The following is a 21,281-nucleotide window of genomic DNA, read 5'->3' on the forward strand; positions in this document are numbered from 1 at the left end:
AAGGACAAGTAGAGGCAGATCACATACCCTGGACACCATGTAGGGAGCATGGGTTTTATTTTTTGAGTGAAATATTAAAGAAAGTAAAACATCTGAATGTTTTATATGGATTACATATTGAAATGATACTATGTTGGTTATTTTAGGTTAAAAAATATATTGTTCAAATTAATTTGACCTCTCTCTTTGTACTCTTTTAGAGTGGTAACTATGAATTCAAATTTAATGTGTGGCCTGTAATATACTTGTGTTGGCAGTGCTGGTCTAATGTACATGGTAGATGCAGGATCAAAAAGACCATGGTCAAGTGCAGGAGAGTTGCTTGTTCAGATTCCACTGGCGACCAAAAGCTGAGTGCCCAACCAGCACTGCCAGCCTCCGGGAATCCTGTGGGGATTCATTCACCAGCTTCCCCTCCTTCCCGGACCCATGCATCAGAAGAGAAGAGAGATTGTAACACATGCACACAAGGAGTGGGTTTTACCAATTGTTCAAATACTCCCTTTTCTGCATGCCCTGCAAATATGTCACTCAGGCACAGAACCTGTGGGCCCCACGCCCAGAGGTGGATGCAAGGTGGTAATTGCATGGCAGTCATGGCCAACCTGAAACCTGGATTCCAACTGGGTCTCCATCATGCCCTGTTATACAGTGATGCATTAGCTCCATAAAATAAAATAAAAACAGAAATTACTTTTATAACGCATGCCTCCTGGTAGGGAAATCTTCTAGAACATCAGCTGGACAGAGCTCATCATTGGAGCTATATAGGTGCAGCTAGGCCTGGCCAAGTGGAAAAGTGCTAGGTTTGAGCTATGAGGTGGGCCTGGGCCTGGGCCAGGCCCCACTTAGCCCCATGCCTTGTGCTCGTGGCAGGTGCGGGGCTCTCTCTGCCTTCACAGCCCAGGGCCCTGTGCCTCTCCAGTAGGGCTGGGCTTGGGGAAGCCACCCAAGGTCTCCTTTCCAGCTGGAGCCCCATCTCTTGCTACCGATCCTGTGATCTAACAGATTTTTCACCCCAATCCTGATGTAATAAATAATGAAGAGTCGTACTTTTTATACATCTGTTAGTGACAGGTGAGTGGTGATTGTCCTTTGTGTGCCCCATGTATGTTGCTGCAGAAAATGGCTCCCTCAAATTACTTGGTCAACTGAGTCAAGCTGAGTGGAAGAGGGTTTGAGTGGTGATGAAGGATTGAGGGTCGTGAGGGAAACATGTCACCAAATATTTATCCCTTGTCTCTAGATGAGACGGTTAAATCCATGCAGCAGGACCACAGGCATGGAGTGTCCATGCAAACCTGGTTACTCTTCTTGGAAAAGATTCTCCTGAGTTCTGTCAGAAGTGCTCACTAGGTGAGATGTGGGGGCCTCGGGGGCTCTTAACCCACAGAAGACCCGAGTTTCCTTGTACCCCTTTCTCCATCCTGGTTTCATGCAGCCCTGCCATCCCCTCAGCACCTCCCTATTCCCTGAGCCTGCAGTGGCCCCTGTCTGTCCATTTTTTTTGCATGGCCCCACACTGCGCCCAGCAGTGGCACCTTCCCACACCTCCTCAGCACCTTTTCCTCCTGGCCAGTTGAGTTTTCCACTGGGCACACTAGACCACTTCTTAGGGCACTTGATGATTTATTTCCTTTTGAAATATGAAGCAAAAAATTGAATAGAGTATGACCTGGTTTATGTTCATCTTTATTTCAATTCAATCATAAGATTCATTTTTAACACTTCATTACTCAGGAGAAGGCCGACGAGGACAAACGTGGCCACAGCCTACAAAGTCATAGTAGGACCAAGCTTGTAGCTCCCAAAGTTTCCTCATCCCAGGCCCCCTTCCCTCTTTAAGATGCGTCTCTTCCCCACTTTTTGGATTCAGGGGCAAAGTGTAATTGTTCTTCTCTGACACTGCAGTTCTGGCTGTGATTGTAGGAACAGTCAACGGGTGGGGGACAAGAAGTTCCTGCACTAAGGCTGACTGGAGGATGGGGTTCAGCTTGGGAACAAAGGGGCTTCTGATCCCTGACCTGGACAGATTCCCCTTCACAGGGGCCCCCCTACAGCCCAGGGAAGCTCCATGTAGGTCTTGAAAGGAAGCCCAGCTCCTGAAGGTGCAACTCTGAACACTTAACAGGGCCCTAGGGATTGAAGCGCGCAGGCCCAGATCCCTCCCCACCCAAACAGGGGGAGTGAGGGGACCCGGCCCTCCAGGCTGTTCTGCCCCCACTCTCTTGTCAGGGACACTGGGCCCCTGGAGCTTGCTCCCCCTTCCTCCTCAGCTTTCCAGCCTTCCCTTGCGGATCCCCTCCCTGTGCCTGTACCCAGGTGCCCGATGGGATGGTCCAGGACAGTCCCTGCACCCTCAGGAGCAACCTCAAGTGTGTCAATCAAGAGTCCAGTACCTGGCCCATGGGGAGCCAGTGACCACTGGCCTGAGGTTGCCCACCACCAACTCTGTCTCAGGTTCATGCTCACCTTAGCTCCCCGACCACATCCAGGATGGCAAGCTGGTTCCTCAGGTCTTCAGGGCCCCCAGCTGGGACAGAGAGGTAGTCAGTATCTTGAATGAGTGGCAAGAGTCAGGAGGAAAGGGTCGGGGGCTTATACAGCTTTGGTCAGAGCAGAACCCAACAGAGATTTTGTGTTTATTTTCACTTCATCCCTCCCCCCTTTTTCTCTCCCTTCCCTAAGGGTTCACCAGAGTTGGAATGCCCCTCCCTGTCACCAGGTCCCAGGGGCTCCTTGTTCAGTGTCTGAAGCCCCAGCCCATACCATGTCCTCCCACCATCCTTGTGGAGAGAGATGAGGCAGAGAGGGCCCTCCCCTCTGCTAAGGTGAATGCCCCCTGTCTTCTAGGCTGTGAAGTGGACCCCAAGTGCACAGACAGAGTGAGTTAGTTTCTCCAGGACCCGTTGGCATGAGACTGTCAGGATCTGCTTGCTGCCCACAATAAGGTCCTGGGTGGATGCAGGCCTCATCTGTCCTGCACTGACCCTGGCTCTCTAAAGTGGCCTGGGGGCTCTGGCTGGCTGTATGAGGGCACCGGGCCCATTGGGACCAGCCCCCTGGCCGGTTGGCCATGCTGAGCCATGTCCTTCCTCATGCTTGTGAAACACCTTCACCCTACAGCCCTGCACTCTGGAGCATGGAAGGTGTCAGGCAGGGGTGCTGAGCGTCCCTTAGCACAGGTTCAGAGTGTGGTGTCAGCTCTGTGCACAGGTGCCGGTGCAGTCCTGGGACCTCCCTCTCACGATCCATGTAGTTTCCCTCCTTTGAGGACCTGTTGCTCCCACAGGCTGTCCTACCCTCTGACTCTTACCACATTCTGCTTTCTCACTCCATAACCCATCTATCCTCCCAGATGGGGAATCAGCCCTGCCTTAGGGCAGGATTATCTGTTGACCTTGACTCCCCCAGGGCCTCCTGCTCAGGTGAGGCCCAGGCAGTGTGGCCTGATTTTCTGCTGATGGGATGCCCATAAGGAATGCAGAACAGCAGGCTCACCAGCAGGGGGAGCTCATTAGGTTCCACTACTGGGTCTAGGCTTGACTGCACATCATCTGTCCTTTCTGAAATGTGTCCCAACTCACTGTCTCTGTGGCTTTCACCCAACCTAGGCTGAAACTCATCTCTGATGACTTTCCAAACTTGTGTTCTTTAATTCCTGGAACCTACTCATGCGGCAGATGGACCTCCAGGACAATGAGATCCCTGCGGCCAGGGCTCTTACTTTAGGCATGCAGGGTGCCTTGTATGAAATGCTGGTGACCTGGCTCAACAAAACCAGGCAGGATGTTTCAATCAACACCCTACTGCAGAGAATCCAGGACTGCCTGGTAGGCCCCAGAAAGTGCATCTATGAAGAAGGCGGGACAGGCTCTGCCGTGTCCTGAGTGGAAAGACTCTTTTTAAGAATCTGAGCATCCCTTTTTGCCTTTTCTACTTGAAGGGGAAGTATAAGTGGACACCAGCCTGGAAGAAAGAGCAGATACTTGATGAATACTTGAAGAAATTCTAATTCAAAAGCATACAGCTCTTCACAAGAGACTCTTTTTAAAATGTTTATTTATTTTTGAGACAGAGAGAGAGAAAGCAGGCTAGTGCATGTGCACCAGCAGGGGAAGAGCAGAGAGAAAGAGAGAGAGAATCCCAAGCAGGCTCTGCACCATCAGCACAGAGCCCAGCACAAAGCCCAACTTGGGGCTCTAACCCACGGTCTGTGAGATCATGATCTGAGTCGAAATTAAGAGTTGGATGCTTAACCAACTGGACCACCCAGGTGTCCCCACAAGAGACTCTTAATGATAGAGAACAAACTAAGGGTTAATGGAGCGGAGGTGAGTGGAAGATAGGCTATATGGATGATGGGTACTAAGGAATGCACTTGTTGTGATGAGCACTGGGTGTTGTATGGAAGTGATGAATTATTGAATTCTACTCCTGAAACCAATATTGTACTGTATGATAACTAAAATTTAAATTAAAACAAACCATACAGCTCTTGGAATATTCTAGAACTTTTTCAATGTGCTTGGAATAATTTTTATGAAATGTTGAGTGTGATAAGTGAACTGTGGTAATGTGTACAGTAAGATTCTATGTGGATTATAGTTATAGGCATACCTTATTCTACCATGTTTCCCTTTATTGCACTTCAAAGATATTTCATTTTTTACAAACTGAAGTTTTGTGGCAACCCTGAGTTGAGCAAGTCTATTGGTACCAGTTTTTCAATAGCATTTTCTGACTTTGTATCTCTGTGTCACATTTTGATAACTCTTGCAATACTTAAAACCTTTTCATTATTACTAATTTTGTTATAGTGATCTATGATCAGTAATGTTTGATGTTATTACTGTAATTATTTTGGGGTGCCACGAATTGCACCCATATAAGATTGTGAACTCAATTAGTAAATGGTGTGTGTCTTCTGACTGGTCCACCAGCTAGCCTTTCCCCAATCTGTCTTCCTCTCCCTGAACCTCCATATTCCCTGACTTACAACATTATTGAAATTAGGCCAATTAATAACCCCAAAATGACCTCTAAGTGTTGAAGTGAAAGTATCAGTCACATGTCTCTCACTTTAAATCAAAAGCTAGAAATGATTAATTAAGCTTAGTGAGGAAGGCACGTCGAAAGCTGAGATAGACCAAAAGCTGGGCCTCTCGCACCGAGCAGTTAGCCAGGTTGTGAATGCAAAGGAAAAGTTCTTGAAGGAAATTAAAAGTGCTTTCCGGTGAACACACGAATGATAAGAAAGCAAAGCAGCCCTGTTGCTGTTACTGAGAAAATGTGGGTGGCCTGCATAGAAGATCAAACCAGCCACAACATTCTGTTAAACCAAAGCCTAATCCAGCACTCCCTGACTCTCTTCAATTCTGTGAAGGCTGAGAAGGTGAGGAAGCTGCAGGAGAAAAGTCTGAGGCTGGCAGAGGTTGGTTGACGAGGTCTGAGGACAGAAGCTGTCTCCGTGACATCAAGGTGCCAGGCGAAGCAGCAGGAGCCGATGTGGAAGCTGCCGCAGGTTCTCCAGAAGATCCGGCTCAGGTGATTCATGAGGACGGCGACACTGAACAACAGGTTTACGACGTAGTGAAGCAGCCTCTGTTGGAAGAAGATGCCACCTAGGACTTTCACAGCTACAGAGGCAAAGTCAATGCCTGGCTTCAAAGCTTCAAAGGACAGGCAGCTGGTGACTTCAAGTGAAGCCAGTGCTCATTTACTATTCTGGAAGGCCGAGGGCCCATAAGGATGATGCTAAATCCATCCACTCTGCCTGTGCTCGGTACATGGAACAACAAAGCCTGAACGACTACACTTCTGCTCACTGAGTGTTTTAAGTCCACTGCTCGCTGACAGTGCACGGGTCACCCATGAGCGCTGATGGAGATGGACAACGAGGTGAACGTGGTCTTTGTGCTTGCTCACACAGCATCCATTCTGCAGCCCATGGGTCAAGGAGTCATTTCAACTTTCAAGTCTTATTATTTAAGAAATGCATGTTGTAAGGCTATGGCTGCCGCAGACAGGGATTCCTCTGATGGATCTGGGCAAAGTAAATTGAAACCTTCTGGAAAGGAGTCGCCATTCTAGGTGCCATTAAGATCATTCGTGACTCACAGGAAGAGGTCAAAATAGCAACATGAACAGAAGTTTGGAAGAATTCGATCGCAGCCCCCATGGAGGACCGTGAGGGCTTCTGGACTGTGGTGGCGGAGGTGTCTGTGAGTGTGTGTCGGGGGGAACGGCGAGAGAGCCGGGACTGGAAGAGGAGCCTGGATATGGCACTGAATTGCCGCCGTCTCGTGAGCAGACTTGAACGGATGAGGAGTTACTCCTTCTGGATGAGCAAAGACTATGGTTTCTTGAGGTGGGAGCTACTCCTGGTGGAGATGCTGTGAAGATGCTTGAAATGACAACAGAGGGGTCAGAACATGACATAAACTCAATCGATAGAGCAGCGGCAGGGTTTGAGAGGCTTGACTCCAATTTTGAAAGAAGTTTTGTTGTGAGTAAAGTGCTATGAAACAGCATCGCGGGCTGCAGGGAAATCGGAAGACTCGATCAACACGGCAAATTTCATTGTATTATTTTCAGGAATTGCCGCAGCCACCCCGACCTTCAGCAACCACCGCCCTGATCAGTCGGCAGCCACCGACATAGGGACAACAAGACCCTCCACCGGCAAAAAGATTATGACTCGCTGGAAGCGTGGATGATGGTTAGCATTTTTTAGCAATAAGGTATTTTTTAATGAATACATCGTTTTGGACATAATGCTATTGCACATTTCAATAGACTACAGTATAGTGTAGACATAACTTTGGATGCACTGGGAAACCAAATAATTCATTTGACTCGCTTTATTGTGATCGTCGCTTTATCCGGGTGGTCTGGAAGCGAACCTGCAGTATCTCCAAGGAATGCCTGCTCAAGTTTGCATGTGCACTGCGAGTTGTTTTAGGGTGGCATTCTTTTCAATTCGTGGCACTTTGTCCTCCTAACAGCGTTGCACGTTTTACTTGCATTTATTATATTGTAAGATGCAGTCATGTCGGATGTGTGCATTTACTTATGTGTAACTATTAAGGCTACAAGGTGTGTATCTTCCGTTTTTATATTTTTGTATAGATTTATATGAGCATGAAGAACCTTTTGAAATGTACTCATTAGTTGGATTACCCAAGTCACCTGAATGGGAGGAGGCCACCATGAAATGAGGAGGAATACAAAGGGGGAAGATGAAAAAGCCCACTTCTAGGGATGGCACTGGTGGGTTCGGTGCTCCCTCTTACCCAGTTAGCGCTTTCCAGGATTAGACGACCATAAACTTCTAAAGTGCCCACTCTTTTCAACATAATTTTGTGGCTGTGTGAGTATTTATGTTATTTCTAGGCAGATGTTTCCAAGTAAGGAGAGTGAGGGGAAGTGGTATCCACATGCAGCCCTGTGTTTGGGTGCTCCCAAACACACTGAGGGCAGTCAGGCGTGGGCCGCCTTCTCACCTATGGATGGGTGGGGCTGGGGGATGGGTTAGATCTGAGCGGCAAATAGGTTCTATGTCATGTGTCACTGCAGGTCACAGGAGTAACCCTTCAGCCCCATTTTCCTTCTCCAGTCCTTCCAGCATATCTATATTCCAGTCATGGCGGGATAATGTTATAGAAGTCATGCTTGGGGCTCTTGGTTTTTTCCATCTCAAAGGTCTGTGTGTCCCCAGACTGGTATGGCTGGACCCAAACTGGAATCGCCTGAACGTCCGGGCACTTTCAGGGTCTCGGTGTTCTAGTAGAGTTCTGTGGGGGCACAACCCTCACAGCCTTGCTGTTTGTCTCTCTCCCACTTCCTTCCAGAGGCCCCGCCCTGTCCCTTCCCTTTCCTGAAAGACGCGAGTGTTTCCTGCCTCTGCTGTCCCTTCTGTGTGGGGCACTGTATCTTCAGGAGGAGCCAGGAATTTTTGTCAGTCAAGGTTCAGCTCACCTGTCCCTTTCCCAAGAGGACTTGAGCGCCCATCCAAAGGATTAGCCTCATCAGTGTTTGTCATGCTTACTCATTTAAGGTAAGCTGCGTCACAGGACGAAGCCGATCCAGTCCAAATGGCACTTGGCGCTCAATAGGCACTTGATACGTGTTTCATTAGTGATTGGTGTTCTTTCGTGCTTCTCTCCAGGGGAAGGTGCCACCTTTGAAGAGGTTGTTGGACAATATCAAACAATACAAGGAAGGCCATCAGGTACAAAATACTCATGTATTTATGAATTCATGACCAAATTAAATATGAAACCTTATATAAAAAGAGGTGTGTGTGTTTTTTCTCCCCCACCCTCCCAGTCTCCACTAAAGCAGCTTTGAGTGACACAAGTACAGGGGTGTGTGTTCTTGTGACTTGCCCTTCCTGTCTCCTGGGGGACTGGAATTAAGCCCCTCCTCCCTCCCTTCCCCCTGGGAGGACACTAGCCCTGGTCTGGCTCCCCCAAGCCTCCCCAGGTGGCATCTCTGGCTTGCCCCTGGGCCTGCTGGGTTCCCACAGAGCAGCTAGGAAGAGGCAGCGGGTCCCTGAGGGGTGAGCCCACCCTGGTTGCTGGGGTGGTCCTGTGGCTCCTCTGCTGTGGGCTTCCTGCACCTCCTGGGCCACCCTGACTTTCCCTCCCCTTGGCCTTCCTGCATCCTCATCAGTGGGCCACACTGCTCAGCCCTGCAAGCTCACAGACACCCATTTCCCCTCCCCTTGGACGTGAGGTCTCTGTCCTCCCTCTCATCAAGAGTTCCTGGGAGGCCCCGGGCCCCACCTCTGGCTCCCCTCTCCCAAGAGCCAAGGTGCAGAGTTGCATCCCCCTTGCACACTCCCTCCTGCCCCTGCTCGTTGGCTCATCAAGTCAACCTCGCCCTGAAGCCAAGGGTGAGAACTCAGCAGGCAGGAGCACAGGTCTGGCTTGCCAGCCAGCCAGCTTAGAGAAGGGGAGGCAGCCATGGCTCTGGAGAAGTCTGCAGCTCAGACAACAGAGGTCATGGCCACTCCAGACCAGCCACGTCCTGCTTCTTCTCCTGATGACTTACCATCAGATCTCTAGGTCTTGGCACCACAAAGCTGTTGCAGACTTTTCCTCGGTTTCTGGGTTTGCTTGATCCCAGACCTAAAGCCAGGGTCTTGCTGGTGGAGCCCACCCCAGGGTTCCACCCATCATCAGCGGGACTCTGACTTTTAAGTCTAAAAATGGTGTGGGGGGTGAAATATGGGTCAGGATCACGAAATAGGGAGAGGTCAATTGTGGCCCAGCTTTTCCCCATGGAGCTGCAAGCTGCTGTCTTAACCCCCACAATCCTCCAGTCTTGTCCCTCTCTTCCTGGGACTGACCTTGCTTTGCCCCCTCCTTCCCTTTTACCCCAAACCACCACTAAGTGAGGTTATGTCCTGTGCTCCTTCATTACAGGGACTCCTATTCTCCAAGTTGGTGTCCTTTCCCCTGACCTTTGACCCCCAACACATTCACATCCTGTGAAGTCACTCTCTGAAGTCGAGGGGGATAACTGATTCTCAAGATGGGCAAAGTAGGGGTCCAATGCCACGTTTGAGCCCTGAGACCACCCCGCCCCTGCCCCTGAAGCCTCAATCCCAGCATGTTAAGTCAGAACTTTTGCTGTCCTCTGAGCAAGCCTGCAGGGCCAGGGCATCCTCAGTCACAGCCGGGGACAAGTCCTTGCCTGACAGGCACTGAATCAATTCCACAACCTAAACTTCTATGTCATCAAACATGGAGGCCCCTGTGCGTAAGCTATACAGGATCTTCTTGTATTTTTCTTCCTTTGAGGGAATAGAGAGGCTAAAGTGTTTTGGTTGGTGGTGATTTTGTTGTTGTTTGGGGGTTTGTTTTTTTGTTTTTGCTAATTTGGCCCCACCGTGCTAAGAAGCCATGCTAACCAGAGGCAGGAGGAGGAGCCCAGGAGAGCCTGGGGTTGCTGCACCCAGACCCCACCACCCACGTTTTCCTCTCCCCCTGTCCCAGCTGTTTCCTTTGGTTCCCACCTCAGGATCTGAGTGGGGAGGGATGGGGGAGGGAGAGGTTTCCCACTGCACCAAGAGGCACGGCTCTGAGGCCTGAAGCTCTGAACAGTCTCTGCCATCCTTTATCAGGCCCAGATGCCTACCGCCTAGGGAGGGCAGGATGGCTGCAGAGTGCAAGCCTTCCACCTGTGGCCTTGGCAGCTGCACCCCAGGATGTGGAAGCCTGGAGTTGGGCTGAAGGCTTAATTTCTACCCTGACTTCTCCAGTGAGGATCTGAGTAGGCGCCGTGTGGAAATGCCCACAAAACATCTGCAACCCTCAGGTCCATTGATGGAAAAAAGTGGCCAAGAGAGACAGGACCTTCCCTGCGCGCTGCCGCGTCCTGGGAGGGGGCCGCCTCCGCAGACCAAGACACATAGCCTCATGGCCGGGAGAGTTTCGCTCGGGTGCCAGCGTTCTCCAACCCAGAGTCAGATGCCAGAGCTCTCCATTCCTTCCCTGCTCCCCACCTCCCAGCAATCGTCCGCCTCCTGCCCTGCTTTGGAACTGGGGACCCCCGCAGGGGTCCCTGTCCTGATCCACAAGGCCCCCCTCCTCTCTTGCTGAGCTGTGTTGGCTGGTGAGAACAGCCCTGCCCTTAGGGTCCTGGTTACGCGGGTCCCCTTGTCCCTGGGAGGTGGAGGGGGCGATGCAGAAGAGCAGAGGGGCGAAGGCGAGTGGGGAGAACAGCAGTGGGATCAGGAGAGGGTGGCAGCGTCTCAGACCACAGCCGAGGAGGAAGATGGGGACGACGAGGAGGCCGCAGAAGAGGACGGTGAGGACGGACTGTTCCAGAACAGCCACCGCCGCTTGGGCTGCCGTTTCAGGTGGAGATAGTCCTCCTTCTCACGTTCCTTCCGTGCCCGCTGGTAGTGATCTTCTTCCTTTAGGTACCAGACAGGCGGCCACCGGTGCTTCTCAAAATACTCCTGGTTTTCTGGAGCAGAACAGTAGGGCCGTAGTTAGAGGGCAGGAGAAGGGGAGAGAGGAGGGCTGGGGCATGGAGGGTGTCCAAGGGATGCCCGCGGCGGCCCCCACACTGCCATGGGGACTTGCAGCGGCCCCCATCCGGGTAATCAGCCCTGCCTTCAGAGCCCCCGGTGCAGGTGCAGGGCTTCCTGAAGAAAGTCAATGCCAGCAGTGGGGCCGACAGCGTTGGGAAAAGGTCCTTCCACTATGCTGCACTTTAAAGGCAGAGGGCACACCCAGATGGGCTTCACATGCCCTGGCAATGAACCAGGCTGGGATGGAGCACGAGGAGGGAGGAGGGCAGCAGGGTGCTGGGCATGGCACAGGTAGTTGGTGGAGCTGGGTTCTGAGGGAAGCATCGGGAGGGAGGGCTGCAGGAGTACAAAGAGGGTCAGCCTTTAAAGGAAAGGCTAGGCTGAGGGGTTCGGACTGATCCTGGAAGGCGTGAGGGGGCATGCAAGGTTTAGACCAGGGCAGTGATGTGGCTGGAGCTGTGCCCTACACAGAAAATGCCACAAGGGTGCAAAGGAGAGACCAAGGGTAGGAGGACGGGAGGGTGCAGGGACAGCCTGGCGGCAGGGATGAGGGCACCACAGCGTGGAGGGTGCCCAGTGGAGACCTGAAGAAATGGCTGGCAGGAACCTGGGGAGGCCAAAACATCTCTCCCCGGGGCTCGGGCAATTCCTTTCGGGCACCAGGACTTCGAGATATTCATTAAGCAGAGGTAGGACCGCAGGGACCTCAGAGGATACCAGGACCTGTGTTGTCCAAGCTGTGCCCTTTCTAGGTTGTGAAATCAACGTGGTGGGTCATGAGCAGCATTTAAAAACGATTTGTATAGTTTTTTATATGTGTACCAGCTCCCAACATAAAATGCATTTCTTATTGTGGAGTCTTGTCTGAAAAATACCAACTCTGGAAAAAAAAAAAAATCAAGTCTGAAATACCAAAATACCAAAACAACTAAAAAACACACAAAAAAACCCAAGTCTGAAAAACACCAAAAGTCCAACACCCTCTTTGTACTCATGAGAAATAGAAGCCCAGAGAAGTTAAGTGAATCGCTCGACGTCCCCAGCTGCCCTGCCCTTTGCCTGGGCTTCCCTCTGCTTGGCTGGATACACCTTTGCAGGCTGCTCCCCACCCGCAAGGTCAAGTTCAGCCCAAGGATCTTGGGCAGCCATCAGATGCCCTCAGGTCGAGTCAGAGATCTGGACCCAGGTTGAAGCCCCTTCAGCAGACCGGTGGAGCAAAAGTCCTGCGGGAGATGCTCACCTGGGGACATGGCCTTCATGTCTCGCGGGAACTTGCGGCACACGTTGTTGTAATTGGTGCAGATGTGGTGAAGACACCAGTCGGCCAACTGGTACGCACAGTGGAACTGGGGACAAACAGGAGAGCATCTGTGCTGGAACCCCAGGGCAGGGTCTGCACAGACACCTAGTGCTGTCTTCAGAGCCACAGATTTGGTGTAGACAGGCAATGGCCCTGCAGTTGTAAAGGGCCCATCTCGAGAGGCAAACCCATGCAAAAGTGTAAGAAAACATTTACTTCGCTCTTTGGCACCACCACCACCATCACGTCACCTCTGTCCTGCCCCCAGCATCCAGGACATCCACAGCTGTGTGTGGTGCCTTCCTACCGTGTCCGTCCTCCTTAGATCCCACCGCAGAGATGCCCCCCCTTCTCCCGTCAGGGACCAAAGCAGTCTGCATTAAGGTGTAGACACCCAGGCTTAGAGAGCTGACCTTCCCAGCTGCGTCTAAATGCCTCAGAGCCGCAACTCCAACTTCATCAACTAACTTCTGGTGGTAGAATTCCTACACTCAGAGGGCCGAAGTGGGAGATTTCGCTTGTTTGCTTGGGGATGAGGAGGTGGGCAGCTAATATTAGAGGAAGGGTCCTCAATGACCCAAGGCAGGCTGAAACCATGTCTACACGCGAGACTGGGCTTCCTTCCCCTGCCTTATGGTTGCACGATGCCTCAGTCCCTTCCCGCCATGGCCAGCCTCTCCTCTCGGCATGTCAGAGTGTATCCTCTGGCAGGAAGGATGAGACAGGCTCTGCCGAATCAGGGAACCAAGTCTAAAAATGGGCTCCCTTCCTGTCCACCGCCTCCCAGGCTTCCCCAGTCGCTGCCAATGAGCATACAGAGCCCAGAGTCAAGAATGTTGGAGAGATCCCTTCCCCAGCCGTCATACCTGAGCCAGTTCTAGGAACACAAGGACATCTCCATCAATGTCCACCATCATCTGAGTTGCTTCCATCAGCCCGGTCACTGTGTACTGCTCTGTGACACACACAGCCAGGAATTAGCCGAAGAACCACACGAATGGATATGTACTCATTTATACCCCCCGGCAGTGACCCCACTGCAGGGCAAAGAGAGATGAGGCCAGGTGGAAGTCCCAACAGGCCGAGAAAGGCCATAGCCAATTTAAGTCTGCTCCCACCAGTGAGGAAATTGGGATTACAGCAAGACTTTCCCAGTGCAGTGGGGATGGGGAGTGAAGGTGGATGTCAGGATCATGTAAGAGAATTGTTCAAACTACGTATGTCGCACCCAGTAGTCTGATATATGTAGGGTAAAAGCCCCCAGTGGAACCAGCCATTGATACGGACGGGAGATGGCGGTAAGTCTCAGAGTTCTCTCTTTTGCCAAGAACTACAAATTAGAACTATGGATTAAACCTAAGTGTTTGTATTAATTTAGATTTTAGAAGAAATTGTGTACTAACCTTACATTTTATGTTAAAACATTTACATTGGAAAAGTAAACACTCTTAATCCTGAAGTTTAACTGTATCAGTATAGACTCATGAGGTATCTTTAAAATATACTTCCCAGCTCAGTCCATGGAAAAAACCTAGAAACAAGAGCTCGAAATGATACATTGGTAATGGGCATCCCTCATGCACAGATTATAGCCTGGAAATACCATTTCCTATAAGAAGCAGACTTCTTAGAGAAATGGCTGATTCCAGGTCCAGGGCAGGAAATGTACAAAACAAACCTGGAACATCTTGTCATTCCACATAACCAGAAAGCTCACTCCGATGCCAACTTGAAGAGATCCCTGCTGGCAAAAGGTGCGGTGCAGTACTTTAGCGTTAATAAAGTAACTGCAATTATTTGAAACCGATCAAGTACATTCAAATCTAAAAGTTGGTAGTAATCCTTAAAAATAAAAACTAACGGGGCACTCTCCAAAGGTGATGGGAACCAAATGTATCTTGAAATCTGGTCAGTGAAGAGGAAACAGTCAAGCATACACCTGCCCCTCCTGTATGAAACCATACTACTCGGTAAACAAAAAGTAGGAGGGAAGCTTCTCTCCTTTTAGAAGGATTCCAACAGATAAAGAAGGAATGCCTGAATTGGAATATTACCATTTCACAACACCTAATAAATCAGCGGACCCATTGACACTCAGTGGCTGCTAACATCGCAAAAAGAGAGAAAGCTTCTTGATGAGAAACAGAAATGGGGCACCTGGCTGGCTCAGTCAGTGGAGCATGTGACTCTTGATCTTGGGGTTGTGAGTTCGAACGCCACGTTGGGTGTAGAGATTACTTAAAGATAAAATCTTAACAAACAAACAGACAAACAAAACAAAAACAACCTATGAAGTAGTTTTAGCAAAAGAAAATTGAATACGAATCTAATCTAGCCTCTAGAACCAATGACCAATCAGTGAAATCTAGATTTTCTAGAACATCAGTGGGCTTTTCCCAATAGATAAGTTGCAAGGGGGGAAAAAAATCATGGACAAGGAACCTTTAGATTAGAAGAAACTTAAAAGGCATATAAAAAATAAGACCATGCTATAGTGTTTAAGGGTGCACACTTAGAAGATAAAACTATGAAGAGTAAGGCAGTGAGGCCATAAAAAATACCCTACAAAAGACTGATAGGTAAAGTGTTAATCCTGAGGAGGGAGAAGGACCCAGCACTCGGGTGGACAGGCAGCGGGCTTCTGCTGTGGCTGGCAAGGGCCTAGCTCCTGATATGGGTCATTTGAGTCTATAATAATTCATGAAGCTAAACATATAGTTCATGTATTTGTGTTATACTGAACAATAAGAAGTTTTAAGCTTGAATTAATAACTTCATAGAAAGCATACCTCATGAAACATAAAGCATCACCAACTGTACCACGCTCAACACTTGCTGCTAATCCATGACAAGGTACATACACAACACATGCTTGTATGTTTTGTAGTGTTTATGGGCCATTTCCCAGGACGAGTCATTCAACGGTATTTTCTACAAGCCTTCCCATGTGGCAGTGCAGTGTAATATTTTTGATGGCTCACTTGTTTCTGATTGCCCACCATGATACGGCAAACTTACAGAAATATCTTTATACATATTTTGCCTTTGGGTCATTTCTTTGGAGATAGTCTTTCAAAAAAGTTGAATTACTTGGTCCAAGAGTTCGGGAGCTGTCTGTGCTCTGTGAAGACCACACCTCTTTTCACAGGCAGTCCTGGTGGACTTACTGTTTCAGCTGTGATCTTTAGAAGCCTCTCTCTTGCTCCCCACCCTAAAGCCCTCTGTGTCTCCCACTAGGCTCCCAACTAACATTCCAATTCTTTTTTTTTTTTTTTTAACGTTTATTTATCATTGAGAGACAGAGAGAGACAGACCATGAGCAGGGGAGAGGCAGAGAGAGAGGGAGACACAGAATCGGAAGCAGGCTCCAGGCTCTGAGCTGTCAGCACAGAGCCCGATGTGGGGCTCGAACTCACGAACCGCGAGATCATGACCTGAGCCGAAGTCTGACGCTTAACCGACTGAGCCACCCAGGCGCCCCTAACATTCCAATTCTGATCGGCGATTTCTTCCTTCTCCCTACGACCAAGCCCCATCTTATTTATAACTAATTTCTCATCACGGTTTTGCTGTTTTCCTCATCTGTAAGTCCCAGTCTTCATCACCTGTACAGTGCCCCAGCAGCTCTAATGCTAGGTCCTTCCCTTAATCTCAGCTCAATATCTTAGGCCCTGCTCTCTGCCCCTTGACCTGCCCAAGAACATGAACCCCGATATCAACACCAGCACAGGCACCAACACCAACACCAACACAGCACAAATGCCAGTTCCAACCTCAATGGGAGCCTTCTGCCTGCTTGCATCACTGGCCCCAGACCCCCTTCATCTGGACCATTCCTGTCCTGCAGCCCCTTGGCTCCCAACAGCCTGCTGCTCAGTGTCCCTGTTGCCTCAGGCCCTGCTCCATCCCGAGGACCTCTGCATTTGGCCTTTTCTAAAAGCTGAGCTCTCATGGTCTTTCAAGGAACTAGGCAGGTCAATGTTTATTGTCTGTTTCTGGGAGAAGAACCAGAAAGCGAAGGTGGAAGAGAAGGAGAAGGAAGAGAAGAAGGAAGAGAAGAGAAAAGAAAGAAGGCAGAGGAGGAGGAGGAGGACCCAAGAGGGGATGGGGAGTGAGGAACTGCGTTCTATTCCTCTTGACTTGAGCTTGCCAGAGTGAGACCCAGCTGGGAGAACACCAGGCGCTGTCATCTGCCGGAGACAAGACGGTTGGGCCCAAAACCCTTCGCGGAGAGCCTACAACGTGACACCACCAAGCACGTCTCTCTCACTTCTTTACATCTGTGTCCTCTCCAAACCCCAATACGCATCGACATATTTCACTGGGTGTAAACACATTCCCTTGGTGCTAGCAGCCTGTCCCTTGGGAGGATACAGGCGAGAGAAGAAATAATGACTTCTGGGGGTTTCCCTGGCTTCTCCCCCAGGGAGATCCTCTCGTACCTGTGAGGGCAACCAAGTGTGGCAGGCAGAGGCGGTTGGCCAAGATGATGAGCTTCATGTCGTCCAGGTCGGGACTGGAGGTGAACATGCCCGTGTAGAGGTATTCCAGCACTGCCCTCATGCAGCTCTTGCTCGTGTAGGGAAATACCACCTGCAGGGGGAAGGAAGACAGAGGGCCTCAGTAAGGTCCAGCTTTTGGGAAGGAGGAACTCAGGTCTGAGAAACTGAAAAGGCCCTGGCCCACACGGGCCGGGCTCCCCAGGCTGGCCAGCCATCCCGCCGCTGCCCCCGTACCGACTCGGGAAGCCCTCAAAGGCCTGCATCCCAGAGCAAAACCCTGCACGGAGCCCATGTGCTGACAGCACCAGTGAGCAGGGCTCTGACAGCTTTTAAAAGGAACTAGATTCTCACTGGCATGCTTCCAAAGCCATGCTGGCTTGGAAGGTGTTTGAAGGAATCCTTCCTTTCACCTGAACCCACACCCCAGCCCCTCCTGGCCTTGCAGAGGGCAGTGCGAGTGGGATCGGCTTCTCTCTGGCTGCCTGAAGAGGCTGCTTTGGGCCCCTGGGATCTCTTCAGAGCAGTGCTGCAACAAAAACTGCTTTCTCATCAGGCACAAGTCTCCCCAGGCGGCGTGCAAATCGTTTGGAGCTTTGAAGCTGCTTCTATGGTACCCAGAAGTGTGCAGGGCTGGCTGCCCCTGGGGCTCCGGGGAGCGCCTGGTCTCACACTCACAGAAGCCAATCCCACTCACGCTTCAAGGTTCAGAGACCAACTCACATCTCAATCCCTCCACTTAGCCTTCCGGAAGGGCTTCCTTCCCAGAAATGTTAAGAAATTCCTATTCTGTGTCACAGGACACTATGCTGTGTTAGTCCTAGTGCAGTCTTTCGCTCAAGTGTTTGGTGAGCTCTACTGAGGGACCAGTGTGGATGGGGGGTGGGGTGGGGTGGGGACGATTTGGCGCAAGTGCAAGACCCAGTCCCCACACTTGAAAGAAATCCCAGACCAGTCGAGAAAACTGTGGATACTCCGAACCTCGTGCGGTTGCACAAACTTGTACCTTGTTAACTGCGAGGCTGAGTGATGGACAATTAACGGTACGGGAGCTTAAAGAAAATAGAGAAGGGGCGCCTGGGTGGCTGAGTCGGTTAAGCGTCCAACTTTGGCTCAGGTCATGATCTCACCGTTTGTGAGTTCGAGCCCCACATGGGCTCTCTGCTGTCAAGACGGAGCCTGCTTCAGTTTCTCTGTCCCCCTCTCTCTCTGCCCCTCCCCTGCCCTCTCACACACATGCTCTCTCCCTCTTCTCTCTCAAAAATAAAAAAAATAAACCTTAAAAAAAATAATGGATTCATTTTAGGACACACAGAACTTTTTCCAGTTGGTTCACATGTGTTAGGGAGAAAGCAAAATACAATGTATAGAGCCAAGGAATTGGAAGTCTCGAAGTCCGAACCTCTCCTTTCTACTTACATAACTTTGTACCAGACGCTGAACTCCTCAAGGGCCTCACTTTCCCTATAAAGTGGGAACACTATGCCATATGTGTGAGGTGATACAGGAGATAATGTATCAAAAGTGCCTTCTAAACCATAGAGTGAAGATGTTACTATAATTCCCTAATATATCGTAAAATCCTTGGCTATGGGAACCATCTCATAAACGTCTCTGGAGTTGGTCACTCAGCGGTTAGCAAGCACACAGTCGGTGCCGAAGAAAGTACCAATAAATAGCAGCTGCCTCAGGTGCGAAGTGTGTAGGTCTGGCTCTCCCTCCCACCCAGTCCCATCCTGGCCTTACCTCCCTGGTGGAACTCTCCACAAATGGCCCCCCAAACATGGCAGCCATCCAGTCACAGCTAGAAATCAACAGGGGCTTATGGGCGCTGATGGTGCCATCATCCAGGATGAAAGTCACATCTGTCCAGGAGGAGAAGAGGCATCACGTGAGGATGTGGTGAAAGAATGTGGGACAACCAACCCCAAAGATTGCCACCATGCCCAGACAACCCACTTCCTTCCGAAGCCACGGCTGTGGAGTGCTATGTGACCAAGCTCTCAGGCTTGGGGGACTAGGCTTCAGGAGAAGAGCCACCACATCTCCAGGACATCAGCAGCTGAGATGAATGACTCAGAATGCTAATCAGACCAACCTGGACTCTTGAGAAGGCAAACTGGAGGGAACTTCCCTGCCTTCTGGCAGTCAGTTCCTAAGCACAATCCGTACCTGAGAAGGTGCCTTTTGCCAAGCACTCCTTAACCCGGTTGGTCCGACGGACATGGAAGGCCTTAGTGATCTCTTGGTTCATGAAGGCCTCATTGTTGAGAATGTTGGCCACCATCATGCGTAAATCAAAGACCTCAAGCAGTTCAGCAATGTGGGCGATGTGCATGAGGTCCCGCTCGTTCTCATCCAGCTCCCCGGTGTACAGGTACTTGAGAACAGCCCGGAAGGGCCCCGGCTGGATGGAGTTGTCCATTTTTACCACCACCATCAGCCGGGATTTGTAGGTCAGAGGATCTTCAGCCATCTCTTCCTGGATGCTCACAAAAGCTCGGCTCCAGGAAGACAGTACTCGACCCCTCCCTGGCAGATACCCTGTTCCATTGCCCCGCAAGATCCCATCGCTGGTTGAGGCGCGGAGCCCAGCGGGACCGGAGCCCCCGCCCTCCTCCACGCTTTCGCATACGTCAAAGCTGGCCGCCCGAAGCAGAAAGTCCCGGCCATGGTGGTGGTGGTGGTGATGGTGGTGGTGGTGATCAGGGTGACCCCGGTGGTCCTCTGGGCGGGGGCCCCCTGGCCCCGAGGGGCCCCCCAGCTCCCCCTCACTCAGGTCCATGAGGAACAGGTCGTAGAACTTGGAGGAGGAGGTGGAGAGGTAGATCTTGTGGGCAAAGATGCGCACCCGCTCCTGCAGCACCAGTATGACATCCGCGCACAGCGGGTCCTCCAGGAGGTGGGCGGGGCACTCCTCGCTGCTGGAGGGGGGATCTGGCACCACGATGATGGGGGGAGGCGGCTTGGGAGGCAAGAAGGGCGCCTGCAGCAGAGGCCGCTGCACATTGCGGAGGTGGGATTTCCAGAACTGCAGGTGCCGGCGGGAGATGAGTGCGGCGCGGATGGCGTTGTCAAAGACGTCCTTGATGCCGAACTGGGCCACCACGCTGGTCTCGTAGTAGGGGATGCCCAGCTCCTTGGCTACCTCCCGACCCTTCTCTGGGGGAAGGATCTCATTGGGCTTGATGGGCCTGGGAGGTTCAAGAAGGAAAACTAAACATGTTGGTGGGGGAAGAGAGGAGGGGCGGGGCAGGGAGAGGCAGCTCTCCAGAGCCTGCCTGTTCTCCAGGGGGCTGGAGAGTCTCTGCTCAAGATCTGTCTCTGCCCCACTCCTGCCCTTTCCTCCTCTGTCTAGTCAAATCTTACTAGTCCTTCAAGTCCCCTTCCAATCCCCTCTTCTTGCAAGAAGGCTTCCGTATTTCTGCCAGAGCCCCCATCCCACCCGCTGCCAGAAACTTCTGGCAATGAGCATGCAATGTTCCACATTGGTTTTTAACATGTTCAAACATCGAGTTCATCTCTCAGCATGATCATAAGTCCCTTTCATGCAAAGACTACCTCTTTTTCACCTTCTCTCCCATAGTGCTTAGCCCAGTATTACCCACACAAGGTATAAGAGATGAATGAATAAATGAATGGATGGATGAATGAATGAATAAATGAATGGGAACTCTTTCTGGCCCCCTATATGGCTTGCTTCAAATGGAGGGTAAGGTGTGAGGCTGAGTGGATTCCATCAGAGCTGAACAGGGAGCCATGGAGATGCACCCCCTCCCTCTGTCTTCCTCTTCCCCCTCCCTGGGCACCCACACCCCTCACCTAGCCAAGGGTCGCCTGGCCCTATTGACGGCCTCCAGGTCAGCATAGCGCAGGTCCAGCTGGCAGCCCACCAAGATGACAGGTGCTCGGGGGCAGAAGTGCTTGATTTCTGGGTACCACATGGTCTTGACATGGTGGAGGGAATTGGGGTTGGCAATGGAGAAGCACAGAACCACCACATCGGATCTGGGGGCGGCAGAGTGAGGTTACGGGCAGAGAAAGCTAGTGGTAGGTTACCTGCTCCTGGAAGAAGGGAGAACACACATACCCATCCCACCCCTATGCTACAGTCCCACATCTGTCATATGTATCTGCTCACATGACTTTACACAGAATGCATTATGACAGCACTTCTAAGGTAGCATTTGAGAGCTTTCAAAAACCTTCGTTTTGACCTCACAGCTATCTTACAGTTTAGAAATTACCATTTCACAAACCATGGCTGAGAAAATCATTTAGAACAGTTCCCCTAATTGCTCATAGTCACAGAGCTGATAGGTAGCAGGGCTCAGAGTCTAACCTGGCCTCCTGACTCCAAATCCAGCTCCTTCCACCAGCCCGGGCTGCCTCCCCTGTGAGGGTTTGCCATGCTGTTTTCTCTGCTCCCTCCTCC

At 51.0% G+C, this 21,281-nt stretch overlaps 1 protein-coding gene and 1 long non-coding RNA gene across 10 annotated transcripts in view; one reads left to right on the forward strand and one right to left on the reverse strand.

The window, feature by feature from the left end:
* LOC113604688 (uncharacterized) overlaps positions 1–8,301 on the forward strand; it is a 57,251-nt gene extending 48,950 nt beyond the window's left edge. For 4 of the 6 annotated variants that reach the window (XR_008295953.1, XR_008295952.1, XR_008295955.1 and 1 more), the window contains one exon: positions 7,854–8,103. This is a non-coding gene — a long non-coding RNA (uncharacterized LOC113604688). Of the gene's footprint in view, positions 1–1,246; positions 8,104–8,170 lie in introns of those variants that run through there. The other 2 variants (XR_008295954.1, XR_008295956.1) reach the window with 2 other exon arrangements.
* The window catches only part of RHOBTB2 (Rho related BTB domain containing 2), a 28,529-nt gene continuing 15,482 nt past the window's right edge, over positions 8,235–21,281 (reverse strand). For all 4 annotated transcript variants that reach the window (XM_053216423.1, XM_027077400.2, XM_053216424.1 and 1 more), the window contains 7 exons: positions 20,669–20,854; positions 19,019–20,040; positions 18,593–18,711; positions 16,790–16,940; positions 13,214–13,302; positions 12,288–12,393; positions 8,235–10,980 (listed from right to left, as the gene is read on the reverse strand). In XM_053216423.1, coding sequence (XP_053072398.1) covers positions 10,763–10,980; positions 12,288–12,393; positions 13,214–13,302; positions 16,790–16,940; positions 18,593–18,711; positions 19,019–20,040; positions 20,669–20,854 — 1,891 coding nt within the window. In that variant the 3' untranslated portion in view covers positions 8,235–10,762. The remainder of the gene's footprint in view (positions 10,981–12,287; positions 12,394–13,213; positions 13,303–16,789; positions 16,941–18,592; positions 18,712–19,018; positions 20,041–20,668; positions 20,855–21,281) is intronic.

The sequence above is a fragment of the Acinonyx jubatus genome, chromosome B1 (assembly GCF_027475565.1).
Source record: "Acinonyx jubatus isolate Ajub_Pintada_27869175 chromosome B1, VMU_Ajub_asm_v1.0, whole genome shotgun sequence".
NCBI classification, from domain to species: Eukaryota; Metazoa; Chordata; class Mammalia; order Carnivora; family Felidae; genus Acinonyx; species Acinonyx jubatus.